We start from the raw sequence: 22,152 nt of genomic DNA, 5'->3' as shown, positions 1-22,152 counted from the left end.
CACTCCGCGTCATGCACATTTCCGGGATGATAGGTTGAGAAATTCTAAACAACGAAGTATAGCTGTCACCAGCCGGACAAAGTCGAGTGAGGAACTGTTGTCTTGGTTGCCTTGATGGAATAACGTTTGTAGTTGGCGACAAGTCTTCACAAGTGACGCATGCTACACCCGGCAACACATGTAGCATACCACATCTTTTGTGCCCGACTGACAACAAGCCGCATGCTCCATGTCGCCCAAATGTTGCCTCCGTGGAATCCCGCCTCTGAAAGAGGATCTATAACCTTCTTAAGACTATAAATAAATATAATGTACGATTAATAATATTCAAATTTCCGAAAATATTTGGTAACAACACGGCTTACACAAATCAAAACAAACGCATGCTAACACTCCAGCTGCCGCCATAAAGGACAGTTTCGATAGGTCGGTTAAGGTCTGAGATATTGTAGTTGGTCTTGCTTCGATCATCTTCGATATTGAGAATTCGATTCGATACATCGATTCGATTTTCGGGAAGAGGTCGATAGATCCGCGAGTGTTTATGTTGGTTTCTTACATGAGCCTTGGGTTGTTTGGCATGTTTCTTATTCGTGTAATGTGTGATTATGTGAAGTACTGCAATCATCTGTAGAGATCAGTTTGTTGTTGATTTTATTGTGTAATTGATACAGCATTTAAAAATCACTTAAAATGAATGCTTTGGTTGGAATCAGCATCCAGAGTACAGCTGGTGCTATACCTGTGAGAAATGACAAAGGTTTGTGTAAATCTATCCAATCTAAATATCTTAACCTATTTTCAGAGAAATGTTGTGTTATTCCATTTTGTTTATAACTGTTATAATTGCTACTCTTAGGTGAGGTGTCTATGCAAAAAGTGAAGGTGCATAGATATGTATCCGGTAAGAGACCAGATTATGCACCTGTGTCAAGTAGTGAGGAAGAATCAGAAGATGATGATTTCATCGAGCAGAAACGTCGGCAACCTGGTCACCAGGCTGTACCTTCGGATCAGGTGGAGCAAGAATCTGAATCTGGCCAGCTTGAAGTAGACGATCCTAGACTCAGGCGACTTAAAACAAGAAAAATAGAAGAGCCAGAAGAGGAAGCTGAAGAGGAGAGTAGAGTAGAGAGACATAGGTAAAATGATTTAATACCGATGGTGTCACTCCACCTTGTATGATTTTTCTATAATTGTAATATATAGAGCATTAGCAGGATGTACTAGATCTTGCCATTCACTGGTACATGCTCGCTTTGAGAGGATATCCATGGGACCGCTTTTCAACCTTGCTATGATCCATAAATCTCTTTGTATTATCATGCAGAAATATTGGCATGATTTTCATAGGGGTTTTGAATGTACAAGGAATCAAACAGACGCTTCTTTCCCTCTTCCTATCCCCTCATCGCCATAACATCTGTCTGTGTCGGTAACTGGTACTTACCTTCTCCAATGCACTCTCACTGCATTGACCTACAAAAGAGGCTTGCGTGTCTCAACAGAGCATTAGCTGCCAGTATCTTGGAAAGGTTCTACACTGGGGCATAACACTTTTAATTTCACAATTGAGAAAGCCTGAAGAACTTGTATACCAGTAATTAAGTACAAGTATATTTCACCAAAACTACTCAAAAACCACCAAAAGAAACCTGGCACAAATGACTGCCAAAAATTATGTAGTTCACCTCAAAAAGCAATAAGCTGGGGCATGATGGAGTTTTTAAAAATAGGACAGATCATAATATGAAGATAAAGTTGTAATTCAAGAAGACAAATTGGGGCAAATAATTGTTTATAGGAAGAGGAATTAGGGATTGGAATAATGTACCAAGAAGAATTCTTGTTCGTGAACAGATGAGATTTTCTTCTGAAGATGTGGAGCAAAATTCTCTGCAATATGTAAAGAATTTGACCATATTTTCTGACACTGTAAAAGCCCAAAAGCTTATTATCATGTGTTCAATTACAAGCTATGAAAGCATCAATCTTAATATTTTTGAAATCATTTACAAAAAGACTAGGTAAACAATGATGGGAAATCTGGCACCTAGATGACAACCCTAAGATCATTGGTTGGCTAATTGATTAGGATGTTGAAGACAAAAAAAAATAAAAAATAAAGTTGTGGTGTAACAAAATTTAAGCAATGGAGTGACTTATTTTTAAAGTAACAACTAGCACTCTCGTGAAAATTTTACTCATATCGGCTCCAGTCAGCACGGTAGGGGTGAAATGGTTAACGGAAGAGCAATAGTAAGGTTGAGGGGTAAGTTTAATGAATTTTGTCGCATACAGTGCTCCCCAGTATACAAGAACCTAACCAGTCACTAATGCTTAGGTAAGAAAGCTAGCAGGAGTGAAATATGTAAAAATCTAAGAAACACATGGATAATCTTGTGTCAGTAGTGTGTATTAAGGTCACTGCTGGACCGAAAAGAATTCTAACCTAACCTCTATCACATAACTAATAATGGTTTTCAGTGGATCAGGGGAGGTAACTTCTTACTAACAGTAGTTTATTGGTTCGATTCCAAACCGACCACTAATAACACTCATCGGGGGTGATGGTGCTAGTTGCTTTACGTCGCACCGACACAGATAGGTCTTATGGCGACGATGGGGCAGGAAAGGGCTAGCAGTGCAAAGGAAGTGGCTGTGGCCTTAATTAAGGTGCAGCCCCAGCATTTGCCTGGTGTGAAAATGGGAAACCACGGAAAACCATCTTCAGGGCTGCCGACAGTGGGGTTCGAACCTACTATCTCCCGAATACTGGATACTGGCCGCACTTAAGCGACTGCAGCTATCGAGCTCGGTGGGGGTGATGGTATGGGCCCCTGGAGACTGATAATTGTATCGTTCATTTGAGAAACCTCACATATTGTAAGAAGTAACGTCTGAAGACAAGTAAAATTGCACACCATCAGATAACAAAGAGATTAAACCAAAATATAAATTCTAGTTAATAATGAACGGACATGTGGCATTTCTCTTGTCTAAGTTATATTCTGTCTTGCCTCACAGTACAACAATTCAGTGATAACTCAAGTTTCATCAAAAATAGGCATGTGGGTTTTCTCAAATAACTTATTTAATCTTACTTCCAGTGATTTAAAAGGTTATACACAGTTGTAAACAAAGAAAATAATGTATGAATTCAGTCCAAAGATAGAAAAGTAGGAAGTTAGGAACACAATGACAAGCTAGCATGCGTAGAGGGTTTAACCGAAAAGAGATAAAGACTTATTTACTTGACTTCATTCCTTAAACTCCTGTTCAGGAGCATAGGGCTGAGAGAAGTTTTCGCCATTTGGTTCTGTGAGGTGCCATGTGTTTCAGCTTTCCCCATGTATACCCAAGCTGTTCACTCTCATCTCTACTGATCTCCTCCATGTCAATCTTTTGAATCAGTCCAGCTATTTTTTTTTTTTCTGTTTCTTTGATGAGGTTTATTCGGGTTAGCATGAGTTAATGGCTTAAGCGCCCTAGCCTGGTGGGGGGCTGCTCCTTTCCGCTTCCAGGCATGCAGGAGTTTTCTGTTGGGGTTCTCTCCCTTAGCCTTTAGGGATCCTTCCCCTTCCGCACTAGGCAGTGGTTGCTAATCCTATTTACCCCAGAAAGCTGGGTTGCCTCTTCTGCCCGTTTGACTGTTCCAAAAACTCTTCTTTCCACCTTCAGTGCCATTGAGGAGTTCAGCACAGTTCACCAGAGCCCAGTCAGCCGCCACTGTTCAGGGTTCCTGCAGGGCCTTCTCAGCTACCGCAGCGGTGCCGGGGCAGACAAAGGCACCACTGTACTTTACCCCTGCAGGCCATCCCCTACTTCACGCCTTTGCCCGTCTCCCACCACGAGGAGGAGGGGTTGGACTTGTGGGAGACCTTATTCATCAATCCTAGGTTTTAATAATGTTATTTGCTTTATGTCCCACTAACTACTTTTTAAGGTCTTCAGAGACACCGAGGTGCCGGAATTTAGTCCCGCAGGAGTTCTTTTACATGCCAGTAAATCTACCGACACGGGGCTGTCGTATTTGAGCACCTTCAAGTACCACCGGACTGAGCCACGATCGAACCTGCCAAGTTGGGGTTAGAAGGCAGCGCCTTAACCATCTGAGCCACTCAGCCCGGCAATCCTAGGTTTTACAACAGTAGTTTGATAGCTTCAGCCATTCCTTTTTCTGTTATTTGCTTTATAGTAAAGAATGTATTCATTGGTATTAAAGTTTTCATAAAAGAAAAAGACAGTGTATCATTTGGCGACTGTATAGAAATGAGGTATTTGCTTTCTTTTTTTAATGATAGTGTGCTACTTTATGTATTTTTAAGAATACCTATTATTGTATAGCAAAGAACAAGAGTGTTAATTTGTAATGGTTACTTTCAGGCATATTCATGCTCCTGAAGTTATTGAGACAGCTGGCTCAGATGAGGAGAGACAAACGAGGAGAAAACTTGAAAGTAGTGAAGAAGAGGAAGAAGAAGATGAATTAAGTGATGATGAGATTGAGAGACGACGCCTCTTGCTGAAACAGAAACTTCTGAATCGACAAGATGAGCCGGTATGGAAGATTTCTCTCCCTTTTTACTTGTTCATGAATGATTGCTGTTACCAGGATCAGAGGTTTTTATTGTGCTAGGCCAGTGGAAATCTTACACTTGTCTTTGGCCTTTAAGAACTAATACAGTGGAACCTCGATTCTCTGTTTTTTTGGAGGGTCTTGGAAAACATACAGTGAGGCATATGGGAAAACTAAAAATCTGGGAATGAATTAAAACCATCAACAGTTATTTGGCTAAATGTCACAATAATGAGATATGTATTATGATGATGATAGTAAACTCGTGTCCTCATCCTGAGGTGGTGAAGCTCTTTTCAGGCACACCCCCATTGGAGGTGAGCTGCATGTACCATTTCAGTCACATACCAGCCCTCCTGCCAGTTTTAAATTCCTGGCAGTACCAGGAATCGAACCCGGGCCCACGAGGACGGCAGCTAATAACACTAACCGTTACACTACGGAGGCGGACATGATGATGATAATACTAACCTTATGAAGACTCCTTCATAAATTACATGAGTCAAAAAAATCTTGATCCTTTAAATTCAGTTTTACCAGGGAAACTTTGTCACTTTCCTTATGAAAACTTCTTTTGATCACAAATAGTTTTTTAGTTCTCTAATCTAATAAAATAAAGCACATTCCAGCAAAAGAACCCAATATTATGGCAAAATCCCTTCATTTTTAAATCTTCCCTCATTATTTGGTCACTGGTATATGTAAGTTTCGCTGGCCCCGTGGTGTAGGGGTAGTGTGCCTGCCTCTTACCCGGAGGCCCCGGGTTCGATTCCCGGCCAGGTCAGGGATTTTTACGTAGACCTGAGGGCTGGTTCAAGGTCCACTCAGCCTACATGATTAGAATTGAGGAGCTATCTGATGGTGAGATGGCGGCCCCGGTCTAGAAAGCCAAGAATAATGGCCGAGAGGATTCGTCATGCTGACCACACGACACTTCGTAATCTGCAGGCCTTTGGGCTGAGCAGCAGTCGCTTGGTAGGCCAAGGCCCTTCAAGGGCTGTAGTGCCATGGCGTTTGGTTTGGTTTGATTATATGTAAGTTTCTGTAATAAGTTATAGCTGCATAAATTACCATTAGGCCTACTCAACTTTTAAAGGTTATGTTGTACTCGAGAATATGGTTTATAATGCAACTATCGATTCTCAAAAGTTCTTGAAATGTGTTATATTCAATTATGCCCATCACTGATCGCAAGCCACAAGTTGGGGGGAAAAGTTATCATTCAAACAAGAAATTTCGTTTTATTTGTGACCTTAACCTCAGCTGCGAAATGCATTGAGATACATTCTGCACAAGACAGTACAGGTAGGAAATGATATAAATTTTTTAAACATTAGGCTGCACATATAATATCATCATCAACATCTTCATTTCCTCGGTGCGTCTCTCCACCACTCTTCTCCTTTTTTAAGTACATCTTCTGGTTTTCCTCCCCTCTTCTCTCTTCACTCCCACACTGAATGTGTTCACCTCTTTTGGGGTCTTCTTCGTGATCTCTTTCCTGTTAACTTCTCTGAAAAAGCTTTTTTTGGCACTCTTATCTTCTCCCATTCTCATCATATGCCCATACCACTTTAGCTTTGTCTTGAAGTTTCAAGATTCCTGTCCTTTTCCTTATCTCTTCATTTCTAATTCTATCCTTTCTGGTCTTGCCATCAATACCTCTTAGGAATTTCATCTCCGCTGCCTGTATTCTACTCTTCTCTCGTTTTGTCGTAGTCTGCGATCCACCTGCATAGGTTAGTACGGGTTCATAGTAGGTTGAATATAATACTTTCTTACATTTCTTTGGGACATCTTGGTTCCACAAAATACCCCTTACACTCTGGTAGAAGCTGCGCATATATTAATATACAGGGTCTTTTTATGGCCTGCTCCGTGTGTCAGGAGAACACGCACGGAAGGCGATAGCGTGGCCGGGTGACTCATTTCCCGAGAGATATATTGCTTCGTGACCGGCTAAGATGATCTAACGCAGTACGGTAGCAATAACCATTGCTTCACACACAGCACACATCTGCGGCATTGGTAGCGTGTTCAATGTGTTTGCTTTAAAATAGCGTTGTTTCTGTAGGAATTCTAATCGTGTGTTTAATGAGTGATGTATACAGTAGAACAGCATGTATTCATTGTTGTGCTATGCGAAGCATTCTTCTTATACAGAATGCCGATTTCAATTCATTCGCAAATTTCTTGGAATACTCCCTCTCCATAGGAGTACGGTACTTTTATTTTATAGTGATGAAGCATGGCAAATAGTCAAAACAGTCGCTACTGGTGTGCAGAAAATCCCCACCAGCTCCATGTCCATCCACTTCATGATGTAAAAATAGGAGTTTAGTGCGCAGTAAGTGCTTGCAGAATTATAGGGCCTATATTTTTCCGCGAAACAATAAATGCTGATCGATATATAGACCTCATTCTCAGACCATTCTTTCAAGAGCTGACTGAAGAAGAAAGGAGTAATGGTTACTTTATGCAAGATAATGCGATGGCACACACTGCTAATCGGTCTATGGAGGTAATACGGGAAGTTTTCGAAGATCGTGGGGTTAATTATCCCCCCTAGATCTACTGATTTAAATCCCTGTGATTATTACCTGTGGGGGATGCTGAAGGGAAAAGTGTATGTGAACAATCCTCACACAAGAGAAGAACTGCAAGAGAACATTACACAAGTTATTTTGAACATCACACGAGCTGAGATTCGTCGAGTGTCTGCAAACCTATTTACGAGGTGTCAGGCGTGTTTGACAGCTGAGGGACAGCATTTTGAACATCAAATGTAATGCCAGGTAGGTTGTAGACTAATAGTTTCACTAGAAATGGATTTCTGTAAGTGTGAATTGCCGTGAGTAGTGGGGAGGAAAAGCGCGCATTATACCGGCTAGCGACCGAGTGTCATTGCGCCAGCCGTGCCGTGCTATGAATGGTCCTGCCAAGCATGCTAAAGAAAAGACCCTGTATATTAAAATAACGGCATTTTTATAAGGACATTTTAACATAAAAATCTCCGTGCTATACCATACTCGGGCCAATATGGTAATATCCCAAGACTTTCCATGACTTTATACATGTAATGTGCAGCATCTGTTCAGGTCACAAGAACACAGTTACTGGTATATATAAAGCCTGATGGTGCCAGAAGATTGAGTGCATCATTGAAAACTGCAGCGACTGTGAAAGGTTCACTTTAGGTAACACGTCAGAATGAGTAAAAGTGCAGAGAAACTACATTTTTCCCTCAGAAGTGAGCCATGACTAACCACAGCGGTAAGAATATCTCAAGTCATGAGGCATGAGAAAGCATCAGTACCATATGCCGTGTTATGGAACATTAGTACCACGGGTCGCCACTTATATGGCAAACATCTATGAGCGAAATGACTGTCGTTTGTTTCCTTCTCGTAGACGATTGTACGGCGGTGCTCAAGGCTGCCAACTTGTCTACTTAAGATAGGTTTGCCGACAGAGATTGGCCTGGATATGCAAAGTGAGGTTTCATCTACTAACTTACCTCTTTTTCTTGCCTTGCGGACAGTATGTGCCGCGGCCATAGCAAAAAGGCTCTCAGAGGGAGTGTGACCCCCAAGGGGCCACTGTTCTCATGACAGAGGTTGGCTTGGATATGCAAAGATAGGCTTCAGCTACTTGCTTTTATTCTCTGGGATTGGTCATTACTGGGAATGACATTATAACGCATTTTACGTTAGCCAATAGCAATGCTAGTAGCTACTTCAGCAATGGAGGATGCCGTGTAGTACTTTTCATTAGGTTATAAAAGAAAATGTACTTCTTGGGGCGGGTTGGTGGGTTCCTGATCATCACTATGAACACATCTCTCCTCTGAAATGAATTACATGTAAGATTTGCATCATTTCTGCTTCCGTACAATGTTATAAAGCTTATGTGACATAGCGTCAGTTTTTACCAAGAAAGCTTCCGAGCATATTTCAAGATAACCAACCATATTAAAATATTAGACTCGTGTTAGGAAAGAGCAAATTCAATTTCTGTAAGATCACAATATCTGCAGTTGTCACAGTTTTGCACGGGCATTGTTTAGGTTCGTTAGACAACTTCAAATACCGATTTCTCATTAACTCGTCCGGTTAGTGTTAATGTGTAATCACCATCAGACATCCATTCGGTGTACAACTGTTTCATTGCAGTTTTGAAAGGCCAGTTCACACGCACATCCAACGGCTGTAGAATAGAGGTGAGTCCTCCGGGAATTATATGATGAAATATGATGAAATAGTATAGCAGATTAAAAAATTTTTTTTTTTGAATTCATGTTGGTAGTTAAATGTACTAATACAAAACAAGTCACACTGAAAGTAATATGAAAGGAAAATGTCCTACTGTTCTATTTTTAAAATATCTTGTTAATGTGCAAGTTGATGTTAACCACAATATGCATAAAACTTTTATTTCCAGTACTACTGATTGTAGAGTAAACTAAGACTTGTTCCCCAGTTCAGTATTTCATTACCGTAATTTATTTGTCATTCTTATTTGCAATTTTTTTTTTTTTTTTCCCAGAACAATTGATAGTTTCTTAAGGCAAATTTCACCACATTTATATTAACTCTGTCCACCCGACCCCATAGAGAAAAGGGAGAAGGGTTGGACATACATACCGTATAATCGCGAATACCACCCACCACCAAATAAGACCCGCATCCTAAATTTGAGATGGCAAAATACAGAAAAAAGTAAAAAATCAAATAACTTGCATACCTATTTAATTTTCTTCAAATATACTACAAATATACATTCAGACAGCTTACAAGTAATAAAATCATCACAAAAATCGTAAAGAAAATCAGTCCAATACTCAGATCATTCACAATTCACCGTCGTCATCTGAAGTTTCACCATAGGAACTTTCGTCGCTGGCATCTTTCCACAAATAGTCGTCCTCACTACCGTCCACTAAATTTGAAGTTCCACATTTCTTAAAGCTTTTGGACACTAGATCGTTGGTAATGCGCGTCCATGCGGTCTTGATCCAGCTGCATATTAGTCCAACTTCAGGCCCCTTCACTCGTCCGGTTGGTGTTAACGTGTAATCACCATCAGACATCCATTCGGTGTACAACTGTTTCATTGCAGTTTTGAAAGGCCAGTTCTTTTTAGTGATGAGACAAAGTCTCTTAGTGCATTGGCACTGCTGGTGGCTCCAGTTAGCCTACGCAGTGGCCTCCACGGTATGCACTAGCCAGCGTATTGGTAGGTGTGCTAGGTACCAACTGATGAGCCCACCCTAGCACACGAGGGCGAAACGCTGGCAACCGAGAATGAGCTAGCTGGAAAATTTATAATGTCCAATAACGGACCATTTATATTGGTATTATAATTATTTTGCTCCCTCAGATGAATAATGTGACGCTGAAAGGCTGTTAATTTTTCTTCATACGCCCAGGGAGACTTTGTGGAATAGACGTACGTCTTCGAATGCACAATCCCTTTCTCCGATAAAAGTTTTGGATCCATCCGCGGCTTTCAGTAAAACCCTGTGTTTTGAGTTCTTTTGAGATCTGTAGTGCTTTCAGTTGACACATTTCACTAGAAACACTCCTAACTCACGTTTTTCTATCACAAATTTGTGGAGTCGTTCTTCAATTTCCGGAAACGCTGCACTCCGCCCGCAGAATGCTCTGCGATTGCCGTTACGTTTTATAAGTTTTCCTTCTTCTTCTGCCAATCACAAATACACAATTCATCAATATCGTACTTTCTGCCAACGGCATGATTTCCATATTTTTCAGCTTCGCTTGCAAGTTTAAGTTTCTCACGCACAGTTAATGACCGCAGATGCCATTTTGAATCCATCGCTTACTATCGAGACAGCACTTTCACAGGACAGATATGGAACTCGAATGTGAGCAAGGTAGACTTCCGTAACCAACAGTCTCGACTCTCGCAAAGCATGATATCCTGTGAGATCAGCTATTCGTGCACCCAGCATGCCCGCAATACTTGTGAAACAAATGACAATCGAGCATCCGCAGCAGTGGCTTTCATATTTACCGCATATTTACCCATATTCTTTGATTTACCGTATTTCATTACCTTACATTTCGCGTTTACATGCCACTGTAACCATATTGAGAAAAAATCGATCTTGTTTTCTAGATCGCAACTAAAACACAATAAGATCTGAATGCCCGTTTACATGTAGTATATTGAGTATGGTAACTGTATTCAAATCTGTTTCAATACTGCATGTAAATGTAGTAAATATTTACGAGAATGAACGGCTTGAATACGACCCTCACCCATGATTTAGAACCAATATTTTGGGGAAAAAAGTGTGGGTGGTATTCGGGATTATATGGTATCTGTCCATAGCCTTGCCATTAGAAGGGGTTCAGTTTTGTGTTACTCATGCAGCTTGATGATATACATCTGTATTTTTCTCATTCTTTCAGGAAGTGGAAGAATTGGACAAGGAGGATGAAAATAGGACACCCGAAGAAAGTGAATCTGAATCTTCAGAATATGAAGAGTATTCAGGTAATTGGTTGATCTTCTCTTCTAAGCAGTGCAAATACACCTGATTTAACACTTGCTCGTTGTATTGTACATTTACTCTTGAACTAGATTGTAAACTTCGATAATGTCTATAAAGTAAGGCTACATACACTATGTAGCCAAAAGTCTCTGCACATCCCTTGCTGTTCATTCCAAAGATGTCAGCCATGTAACTAATAACATGGGACCTCCTTTTGCTACTATTACAGGGTTTAATATCCACGGAAATCTTTTCACTAGGTTCTGGTACACTGAAAGTGGGATTTGTTTCCATTTTTCCCAAAGCATGGTGGGTGGTTGGAGAATTTTTCTGGCATGTAACTGAAGCTTTAGTTTAAAAGGAATTGCAGTGTGTCAAGAAGATAGCCTTATAATTTCAGGGACCACAATTAAGTTGTCAGTACTGTTAAAATATATTATTAAGTAATGATGCCTATTCAGTTTCAAACAAAAGGCTACAGTTAAAGGCATTGGAAATTGTAAGGAAAATCACTGTTGGAATCTCATTTTAAAGCAAGTGGAGGGTGTTTTTGTAGATTCACGAACAGATATGTTTTTCTCCTAAGGACATACTGAAAAGGTGTTTGTGGAATTCCATCGGTACATTAGATTCAAAGTAAATTTGCATAATTTTTCCTCACACATTTTTTAGGTTAAAAATGTTTAATAAGGGGAAAATTTCACAGTAAATATGGTAATTTCTTCAATGTTATTGAGTGGCTTGTGTGGCCATAGAATTTCTAGTGCTATTTTATGTTATTTCCTTTCCATGGTAATTAAGGTGGAATGGAGGGAAGTTAAACATTCCTTTCTGTTCTGCATTTAAATAAGAAACAAGTACTGTATAATCTCGAATAACCCGCACTGTTTTTTCGAAAATACCACTTCCAAAATTGGGTGCAGGTCTTATTTAAAATTTTGGGAAATTTATCTTTCCAAATGCACGTAAATCGAGCTTGGCGACAATGCTCTATCCAATCTCAGTATACGCTACTTTCGCGCTTGGCGTCAGTCTCATGCACGTTCTCAGAGTATCAACATGAATTCCACAAAGCGTTTGTGATCTTTTACTGTGAGTGAGAAACTGAAAGTAGTTCGGGAAGCCGAAATTATTGGAAATCTTGCCGCCGGTAGGAAATACGATATTGACGAGTCATGTATTCGCGATTGGAGAAAGAAGAAAAATGTGCTATTAACATGAAGTGGTCATCGTAGAGCTTTTCTTGGACTGAGTGTACAGTTTCCAGAAACTGAAAATAAACTATAAAAATGTGACAGAAAGGCAGGAATTGGGATATGGTGTGTCAACCGAAATGTGTCAGCTAAAGGCATTAGAAATCGCAAAGGAACTTTCATCGGAAGGGTTTAAGGCAAGCCGAGGATGGGTTTGTAATTCTTATAAAAGAAATGGGTTGCGCGTTCAAAGGCGTACCTGAATTTCACAGCGTCTTCCTGGTGCCTACGATGAGAAGTTATTGTCGTTTCAGCGTTACATAATTCGGTTGCGGAAGGAAAATGCATATTTGCTTTCCCAAATTGGCAATGCAGATCAGACGCCAGTCTACTTTTAAATGCCAGTGGACAGGACTGTGAATGTTAAGGGTGCGAAAAGTGTTACCATTAGAACAGGTGGTAATGAAAAACAATGGTATATGGTAATGTTGTGTATTCTCGCTGACGGAACCAAATTGCCGCCGTACATTGTTCTCAAGTGAAAGACGCTTCCTAAAAATCTACCCGCTGGTGTTATCGTCAGATCTCAGAACTCCGGCTGGATGGACAGTTCACTTGTTGTGGAAGATTGGGTAAAGTGTGTCTGGCAAAGTCGCCCTGGTGCATTATTGGGACAAAAGAGCTTGCTTGTTCTCAACAGTTACTGCGGCCACACAACAGACGCTGTGAAGAAACATATCAAGGATGGGAAAACCGACCTAGCAGTCATTCCGGGTGGGATGTCTGCGTGAACCGTCCTATTAAAGCAGCCTTGAAGCAGCTGTATACAGAATGAATGGTGGCAGATAATCACACGCTGATGCCAACTGGTTGCATTCAGCGCCCGGAAGTTCAGCTGCTGTGTTCGTGGATTTTGACGGCATGGAATCGTATCCCTGGAAGACCTCATACGGAAAAGCTTTAGGAAATGTAGCATTTCTAATGATATGGATGGCAGCGATGATGACATTTTGTGGGAAGGTGATGGTGATGCAAGTTCAGAAGTTGGTACTGATGATGATGATGATGATGATGAATAAACTCATTGGATATTGTTCTGGTAATGTTTGTTTACTTTTATTTGTATTTTCTGATCATTTGATGTGTGTTAGTAAAGATTGTAAATAATTTTGTCTTTACTTTTTTTTTTGAAATTTTGTTCTTTCAAAATAAGGGTGCGGGTCTTATTCGGTGGCGGGTGCTATTCGAGATAATACGGTAGCTTCTTTAGTTGTACAGAATGTGATATATTGTTTAAGTGTTGGTAAGTTTCTAGATATTGCATCCGGGAGAAATGGGTTCGAATCCCACTGTCGGCAGCCCTGAAGATGGTTTTCGGTAGTTTCCCATTTTCACAGCAGGCAAATGCTGGGGCTGTACCTTAATTAAGGCCACGGCCGCTTCCTTCCAACTCCTAGGCCATTCCTATCCCATCGTCGCCATAAGACCTATCTGTGTCAGTGCGACGTAAAGCCCCTAGCAAAAAAAAAAAAAAAAAGTTTCTAGATAAATAATATGCTTTATCCAAACTCTCGGTTGATTGACAGATGTCTTTACTACAACTTGACTTTTGGAATTGTTGTTTGTATGATAAGTCCAGAAGATTGATAGTTCAAGAAATTATTCTGAAATTCTTGTCTTTTGTTCATAGATTCCGAGGAAGAAACTGGACCAAGGCTGAAACCAGTATTTGTTCGTAAAAAGGACAGAGTCACTGTTTTAGAAAAAGAACGGGAAGCTCTAAAACAAAAGCAGATGGAGCTTGAAGCCAAGAAGATGGCTGAAGAGCGTCGCAAACATACTCTGAAAGTAATTTCTCTTCTTGAACCTATTTCTACTAAATTTTTTTGGTTCTTAATTCCATATTTATATGCACATGAGAGAGTTTTATTTTTTTTAGGAAAAAAGGAATTACGTGCCAAAATTGCTTTAAGAGGGATAATTTAAAAAAAAAAGTAATTTTACATTTTCTAACTGTGTGTAATATGCTACCATACACTTTTATAATTAAGTTATTTTCAATAAATTTACTGCTGGCCAAAACAAGCATAACACTTAGGAAAAATTAAGTTTTTTTAAAAATAATGTTATTTGTTCGGGGCGTTGACCTATAGAGATCTTTTGCCCCTACTTGCACCATGTCATATGAACCTGCTTGTAATTGGAATGGAGGAAGTGTAGAGTGTTGAATGTGAGGAAAGGAACATTAAGGACGACACAAACACCCAATCCCCAGGCCAGGGATATTAATCATTTACAATTAAAAACCCCTCACCCAGCCTGGAATTGAACCCGGGGCCACCGGGTGGAAAATTAAGTTACTGAAATGTATTTTACAATTACATTCATTATTTATTTTTTAATTTTATTTTGTTTGGGCCAGGTTTTGCTTGTGTACATTTGGAAACAAGAATATGAAAACATCCACTTTCTTAAAGCCACCCTCCTGAATTCTCATATTAGTCCCCATTAAAAAAATTATAGCCACAAATATAAGGGAGGATGTCTGGTATATGAGAACCCCCCATCCCCCTTTTTTTTTTTTTTTCTTCTTTTCTATATGGTATACACAGAACTTAGGTTACATACCATATTGATTCATGTAATGAATGCCATTGGGTAATGGACGCACCCCAAATTTTCCTTTAAAATATTGGAGGAAAAAAAAATCCCTGCTTAATAAACATTTCATTTTCAACAAATACAGTAAAACTTTGTTTATTATACGTTTGCCAGGGAACCAAAGAAAGAAAAACTACTTTATATGTCTGAAAAACACTTCAAGGAAAGTCTGTAAATGTGAAGTTGAGTTATTTTGCAAAATATATATAGCAATATGAAACAATACAAACACAAAAGAAATGCACCCAGATAGAAAACAATTACAAAGAAATGGGGAGGAGTCACTTTACAAAAGACAGCAGCTAAAAATTACTGTCAATCACAAGAAAGCAAATATATTTTTCCATACTGTAATTGTTACCTTCATGTGTGAGGGAGGGAATTCTCTGACCTTCCGTTCAGTGTTAAACAGCACTTACGGGAGTGAAGATGCTGTTGAGCTCGGAGGATACCGCTAGGGCAGTAATTTTGGTAGAGGATAGACGCAGCTTGCATTATGTAGCTGAGTTGTTACTCTGTGTTCCGTCAACAATTACATGTACCATGCAGAGGTATTGCGAACTGGGTTCATACACTCGCAGGCCAGGATCTGTTTGAAGGTCAACTTCCGCAAGGGATGACCAGTTTTTGTGTGTTCAAAGTCTGTGTGACCGATACAGTACTGCAGTTCTAGCCAGAAGTCGACTTGAACAGGTATGGGGTGTGAATGTCAGCGAGATGACAGTGAGAAAGTGATTATGTGATGCTGAACTCTACTCCAGAAGACCTGCTACACGTCTTCTTCGACAGAATCGCTTACGTTTCGTGAGAGATCAAGGAATGGGTTGCTGAACAGTGAGGAACAGTGTTCTTCACGGACGAATCTTGGTTTAGTCTTAGATCGCTAGATGGATGAAAAAGGGTATGGAGGAGACATGTAGAAAGGTGTTCTTGCAACCTTTTTTTCATGAATAGCCTTCAATGGAAGTTCTGAAATCGTTTGGGCAGGCATCTCCTTGGCTGCCAAAACAGAGCTCGTCATTGTGGAAGATGGGTCACTTATTGCCCATCGCTACATTGAAAAAATCCAGGAAGAACATATTCTTTATTTTTGCAACATTCATTGGTGAAAATGTCCTGCTTGTGGCAAAATGTGTCCTTCACTACCTCAACGACATAAGGAACCAACTGATGCAATGGCCTGTATGCATTCCGGATCTAAAACCACTAATGGTAACCACCAAAAAAAAGTGCATAGTCATAGTCCAAAGACTCCTGCAGGAGGTGCGGGAAGTCCTTCAAGAATGGGAACTCATTCCTCAAGAGGACATGCTGAATTTATCAGGAGTATCTCTCAAGGGTGGCAACACACTTTCTGAAAGTGTGTGTGTTGGTACATGCAGAAATGCAGTGCAGTAATAATCGTAACATCTGAGTGATAGGAAATAAAATTGAACTGTTCTTTAAACGGTGTTAAATTTTGATAGAAACAAGGGTGAATTTATCAAGTTTTTATCCCTGTTAATAATTAAGTGTAAACTCTCATTGGGATATCATTAGTAGTGAGGGGACCTAGACAATGTTGTAGGTTGGACAGCAGACAATGGTATGATGGTAAATGGGATGAAAAGTTAGGTTGTAAGTTTCACCAAGAAGAAAATTTATCTCGGTTGTAATTAGTGTGCTGGTGGGGTGAAAGTACCTTATGGGGATCATTGTAAGTACCTGGGTGTTAATATAAGGAATGATCTTCATTGGGGTTTTATGGCTGTACTGCTATGATGGATTATGGCTACACAATTCTGCTCTTATTGGGATGTAACAGTGCGGCTTGTTGTGGCTGTGTTCTGCTCTTGTTTAATGATTTCTTACTCAGTATTTCCTACAGTAGAGCTTCCTAAAGTTCAATTGGGGTAAAGATTGCTCCAAGTCCTGAAGATTGTGTAAGTTATCATGTTAGTTGATGAGAGCTGTAGCTAACATGATATGGCCCTGATCTCAATCCCATGAAGCATGTGTGGGATTGGTGGGACTTTGTGTTCATCGACAAGCACCCCACAATGTGGGTGAACTTCAGCAGCTGTTATTGAAGAACAGGAAGGAGTTCAGGAAGTTGACATTTGCACCCTAATTTCAAGCATACCAACCAGGATATTATTCGTGAGCCAGGAGTGGTAACACTACTTATTGATTGTTGATAGAATTTGCAAGGATGTTTTAAATGTGAAGTGCTTAAAATTGAAAAAAGAAAAAATCTAGAGACTTCTGGTCACTAAAATTTGCTTATCACAGTGATTGTGTGAACCTCATTCATTCTCATTTCAAAGAAAAACATTTGTGCAGTAAATGGTCCTTTCCTTAAAATAAATTGCAGTTAATTTTCAGTTAGATTTGTTTCAGTACAATGTAAGTAAACATAATTTTATCCTTTGGAAACATCAAAGTGTTATGCTTTTGTTTTGGCCAGTAGTGTAGTTAATCATTTGGTTAATGTGCAACTTGAATGACTCAACATCTTATGCTAGTGCAGCCTCAGGGAAGCCAAATGTGATGGCATTCATTATCTGACAGAGAAACATCCACGCTGCACACCATTCAACTTACATAGTTGTTTTAATCACATTGCATAGCATTGTTTGATTCACGCAGTTATTAATTTAGGAATTCCCATACACCAGGTGGGCTGCCAAGCAGTACTTTCTACCTATAAACGCACCACACGCACATGAATGGGATGTCTAATAACTTGATTTTCACAGGGGTATTACTGTCTGTAAGCTGTCATGTTAGTTGATGAGAGCTGTAGCTAACATGATATAGCCCTGATCTCAATCCCATGAAGCATGTGTGGGATTTGGTGGGACATTGTGTTCATCGACAAGCTCCCCACAACCTGGGTGAGCTAATAACTAGTAACTAATAAGAGACAAGATAGTAAGATCCAAGCAGTAGAAATGAAATTTTTAAGAGCATCAGTTGAAAAGACAAGAAGAGATAGAATTCAAAATATTAATGTCAGAGAAGAGCTAAATATAGAACCGTTAGTACAGAACATACAGAAAGCAAGACTGAGATGGTTCGGACATGTAAAAAGAATGGGAAAAGAATGGGTAGCAAGAAGGGAATTGGAAAGAGAAGTTAAGGGAAAGAGACCAGTTGGAAGACCGAGAAGAAGGTGGATGGATCAGATTTGGAAGGACGTTAGAGAAGCTGGATTGGATGTGGTGGAAGTAATGGAGCAGGAAAAGTGGAAGGACAGAAAGGAGTGGAGGAGGCTTGTTAACAACACCCGGGCGACTGGAGTGGGACATTGATGGTGATGATGATTACTGTCTGCAGGTTATGTATGTCAGAATAACAACCGGGCGGCTGCTCGCTGCATGTCCCTCAACGCTCCCATCAAATGCGCCTTCTCGTTTTTGAATGCTCAGTAGTAGGCTGGTATTTGTTGCAGTAGCACTACAGTTGCTGTCAACATATCGACAATGGCTGATGTGTTCTGCAACGACGAATGCACAGACATAATTTTAATCTATGGAGAATCTGGTCAGAATGCAGCCGAAGCTCGTAAGTGGTTTGCGCAGGAGTTTCCAAATAGCCCCTTTCTTCTATACATGTATTTCACTATTTTGCCGAACAGAGTTGCAATTAACAGCTAATGGATCATTTAAGGCACATTGTTCCTAGCATTCTGTATTGGATTTATCACCTGTTTATTCCCTTTGCATTACCGATTGCAAATAACTACATACAAGCAAATTTTTGGTAGAGTTGAATGCCTATACGTATATAAATTAATGAGCTATTAAACTTTATTTTCTGAATGTTTGGCATGTGTACAAATGCACACTGTTACAGAACGTGTGTAGTAAAATGGCTGGCTGCTATTTGTTTCACATCCGAAATACAGTGTGTTGTAGCACTCCTGTGTAAACCGGCAATTAAGCATCCCATTCATCATTAGTGCATACGGGAATGTACATGGATTGAGGGACACCTGGTATAAGTAATGGAAACAAACAAGCAAGTGACAAATCAAGTAATATATAGAAGTAAGAATATGAATAGAAACACAGTGACAAGTCAGCATCAGAAGGGGAAGCAATAGGAAAGGAGACTAGGACAAACAAAAACGCCAAATGCCAAGGACAATCTCCACATCATACACTGCTATCTTTAAACAGATAAGTTTGCTCCTCATCAGTCCCTGTTCTTCTATATTCACTTCTTTTAGCCACCGCCGAGCTCGTTTCTGTTTCCCAGCTCATCGGAAAGGTGGGCTTCAACACTCATTAAGGGGTCATGTTGACAGAGATAATGTATAAAATGTATCATTTACCCATATTAACTTATGCAGTTCAGACCGGGACAGTGACAAGTAGGGAGGAGAGTAGAATTCAAGCCAGCAAAACAAAATGCCTAAAAAGTATGGTAGAAAAGACATAGAAAGTCTAAATGAAAGAATTGATAATACTAAGATGGTTTGTACATGCAAAGAGGATGGAGGAGAAAATGCTACCAAAACAGATGATGGAGACGAAGTTCGAGGGAAAGAGAGCGAGATATAGAACAAGGTTGATCAATTCAATAAAGGGGAGTGCACGAGGAAGAAACCTGTACTAGTGGAAAACTGTCGAATGTGAGAGGAATGTTAAGAACTGCCATAAATGTCCCAACCGGGCAGATTATTGACAGACCTTCAGTCTTGATATGGGAAGTATGGAGCTGTGGTTTTTGTTGTTATTCATAAAACAAACAACTATTTTTTACTGAGAAATATGCAACTCAAGAGCTCATTACTTTGACAATACTGGCAAATCGACCTCAGACTAAACCCACATTCCATAAGCTTGTGGATAGCAGCAAAGTGAAAGCAAACCCACAACTGCTGGTTCCACCTTCGAGGTTTCTAGCTGTCAGAACATAGTGTTTTGATATCTTCTAACAGGAGATTAGGAAGGTTGAATGTGGAGATTATGTATTTTGGCCACTTATTTCAGAACAGCCTGGAATATTGTGTTGCTGTCCTTGTTCCTAGCATTCTGTATTGGATTTATCACCTATTTATTCCCTTTGCATTACCGATTGCAACTAACTAGGTAACACAACCCTTTAGGGTATAGTAACTTAAAGATAGTGTACAATTCAAACTTCTTGGTTAGATTGGCTTCAACACATGGATAATATAGCCCCTCATGGTTTTATACAACAAAATATTTTTTCTCCCTTATATACACATCTTGTATTGTTTTTCTGGAAAAGTTCTTGTAAAGATATTTTTTTGTTTGGAAATAGATGGTTGAAGACGAAGTTCGTAAGGAAACAGTTGTGAAGGAGGGTGATGAGCCTAATCTGAATGATGTGAATACTGATGATGAAAATGATGAAGTTGAGTACGAGGCCTGGAAATTGAGAGAGTTGAAGCGTATCAAAAGGGATCGAGAAGAAAGAGAAATGTAAGTATTTCTTTGGCCATGTATGTTAATTATTTCTAGACTATATCAGTGCATAATCATCTTCGAAATGAATGGCAAATAGAACGCTTCCATCATTACCAATTTCCCTCGTCCAGCTCCCGCTGGGTTGGGATGTTTATGACACCTGTTCATCTTCCTTATCCAACCACCATTGCTCCTCCTTAAGTGTGTTCCAATTTTGACATGTCAGAAACATCACTTATTCCGTTATATAGACATTGTATTCTACTTGACTTGCTCAAAATCTATTTTATTGAACGAGATTGTGTATCTGTTACTTGGTGATTTCTAAAACTTGTGTATTGTTTCAGGGTTGAAAAAGAACGGTTGGAGATTGAAAGGATAAGAAACATGACAGAAGAAGAACGCAGACAGGAATTGCGAAACAATCCCAAAACCGTTACTAATAAAGCAGCTAAGGGCAAATACAAATTCTTACAGAAGTATTATCACAGAGGAGCATTCTTCATGGCAAGTTATTTATTGAAATTAATGGCAATTATATAATTAGAACTATTGAAAAGATTATTTATGTATAGAGAATATTTCAAATTATAGGTATATGTACAGGGTAACGAAACAAGAAAAATAGTCGTAATAAACGGAGGTCCAGAAACCAGATGTCAGATGTTTCTAAGATATTATAGTATGATTACATTTGCAACTGTTTACACATCTTTATGGTCTTTATGGATTATATTCCAGGTACCAAGCTCCGACATAAAAGATGTCAAGAGCATCTTGTGTTTGTAGTGACATTTGAAGCATGTCCACTCAAGAAATGAATGTCACCCATCTTTTTATTAAAAACTGTGTGGGATACCGTGAAAACTATTGAAAATGCCTCTACAAATATAAGATGCTGTTGGCATGCAATGTGCAGCGTGATACTGGGAACATAAAGCTTGAACAACATTGTGAGAATTCCAGATGTGATTACATTATATCTAGGAAACATTTGGTTTCTGGACCTTTGTTTGTTACAACTTTTATCCTCGTTTCGGCATTTTCTACTCATTTTACAATGCTTAGTAAAGCTAAAGGTTCCACCTATTCAATACGTCAATAGTAAGCATTGTAAAATCTTGAGTCAATACGGACAAAAAATGAAGTTTTTAATACTAAATATTTTCTACTCACCCTTGCAGGTTGTGCCTATAATTTTGAAACATTCTGTAGTTAAGCTATTGTTATAATTGAAGTTTCATTTTCAGAACGAGGATGATGAATTGTACAAACGGGACTTCTCAGCTGCTACACTTGAGGATCATTTTGATAAGACAATCCTACCCAAGGTGATGCAGGTTAAGAACTTCGGTCGAAGTGGACGTACAAAGTATACTCATCTTGTTGACCAAGATACAACTCAGTTTGACTCCCCTTGGATTTCTGAAACTGCTCAGAATCTTAAATTTCACAATAATTTAGCTGCTGGTATGAAACAGTGTTTTGACAAGCCGTCAGTGAAAAAGCGCAAACAGCAGCAGTGAATGGTTGCCAGACATTTATTTATAACAGAATTTCTTGCTTTAGTCACTGTGTTGTGTATATAATCATGTAAATATATGAGGAAATTAGGAAGAAGAAAAACAACAGTGATATAAGGGTTTTATAATTCTTTTGTATAAAACATTTAGAATTCTAGCAAGTTATTGTATGAACGTTTTTATTTTCTGTTGTAAAAATAAAGTTATGATCGTAAAACTGTGTTCATCCCAAAATATTGTAACCTAATATGTCTAA

The 22,152-nt window shown here is 39.4% G+C and overlaps 1 protein-coding gene across 1 annotated transcript; it reads left to right on the top strand.

Annotated features, from left to right (window-relative positions):
• The first annotated feature begins 533 nt into the window (after nucleotides 1-533).
• Mfap1 (Microfibril-associated protein 1) lies at nucleotides 534-22,113 on the top strand. The gene is made up of 8 exons (XM_067144612.2): nucleotides 534-760; nucleotides 860-1,142; nucleotides 4,387-4,561; nucleotides 11,017-11,101; nucleotides 13,983-14,140; nucleotides 20,228-20,388; nucleotides 20,721-20,880; nucleotides 21,624-22,113. The coding sequence occupies exons 1-8, from the start codon at nucleotides 694-696 to the stop codon at nucleotides 21,897-21,899; spliced, it is 1,365 nt and encodes a 454-aa protein (XP_067000713.2). The 5' UTR covers nucleotides 534-693; the 3' UTR covers nucleotides 21,900-22,113.
• Nucleotides 22,114-22,152: the final 39 nt, after the last annotated feature.

Source organism: Anabrus simplex, chromosome 3, assembly GCF_040414725.1.
Source record: "Anabrus simplex isolate iqAnaSimp1 chromosome 3, ASM4041472v1, whole genome shotgun sequence".
NCBI classification, from domain to species: domain Eukaryota; kingdom Metazoa; phylum Arthropoda; class Insecta; order Orthoptera; family Tettigoniidae; genus Anabrus; species Anabrus simplex.
The sequence above is the reverse complement of the archived record's forward strand: the minus strand, read 5'-3'. Positions and strand labels throughout refer to the sequence as shown.

Excerpts from the sequence above, each read along its gene's own strand:
- Mfap1 (XM_067144612.2), top strand. The coding sequence starts at position 694 with ATGAATGCTTTGGTTGGAATCAGCATCCAGAGTACAGCTGGTGCTATA. Across the intron at positions 20,389-20,720 it reads GATCGAGAAGAAAGAGAAAT|GGTTGAAAAAGAACGGTTGG; the intron begins GTAAGTATTTCT and ends GTATTGTTTCAG. Across the intron at positions 20,881-21,623 it reads ACAGAGGAGCATTCTTCATG|AACGAGGATGATGAATTGTA; the intron begins GCAAGTTATTTA and ends TTTCATTTTCAG.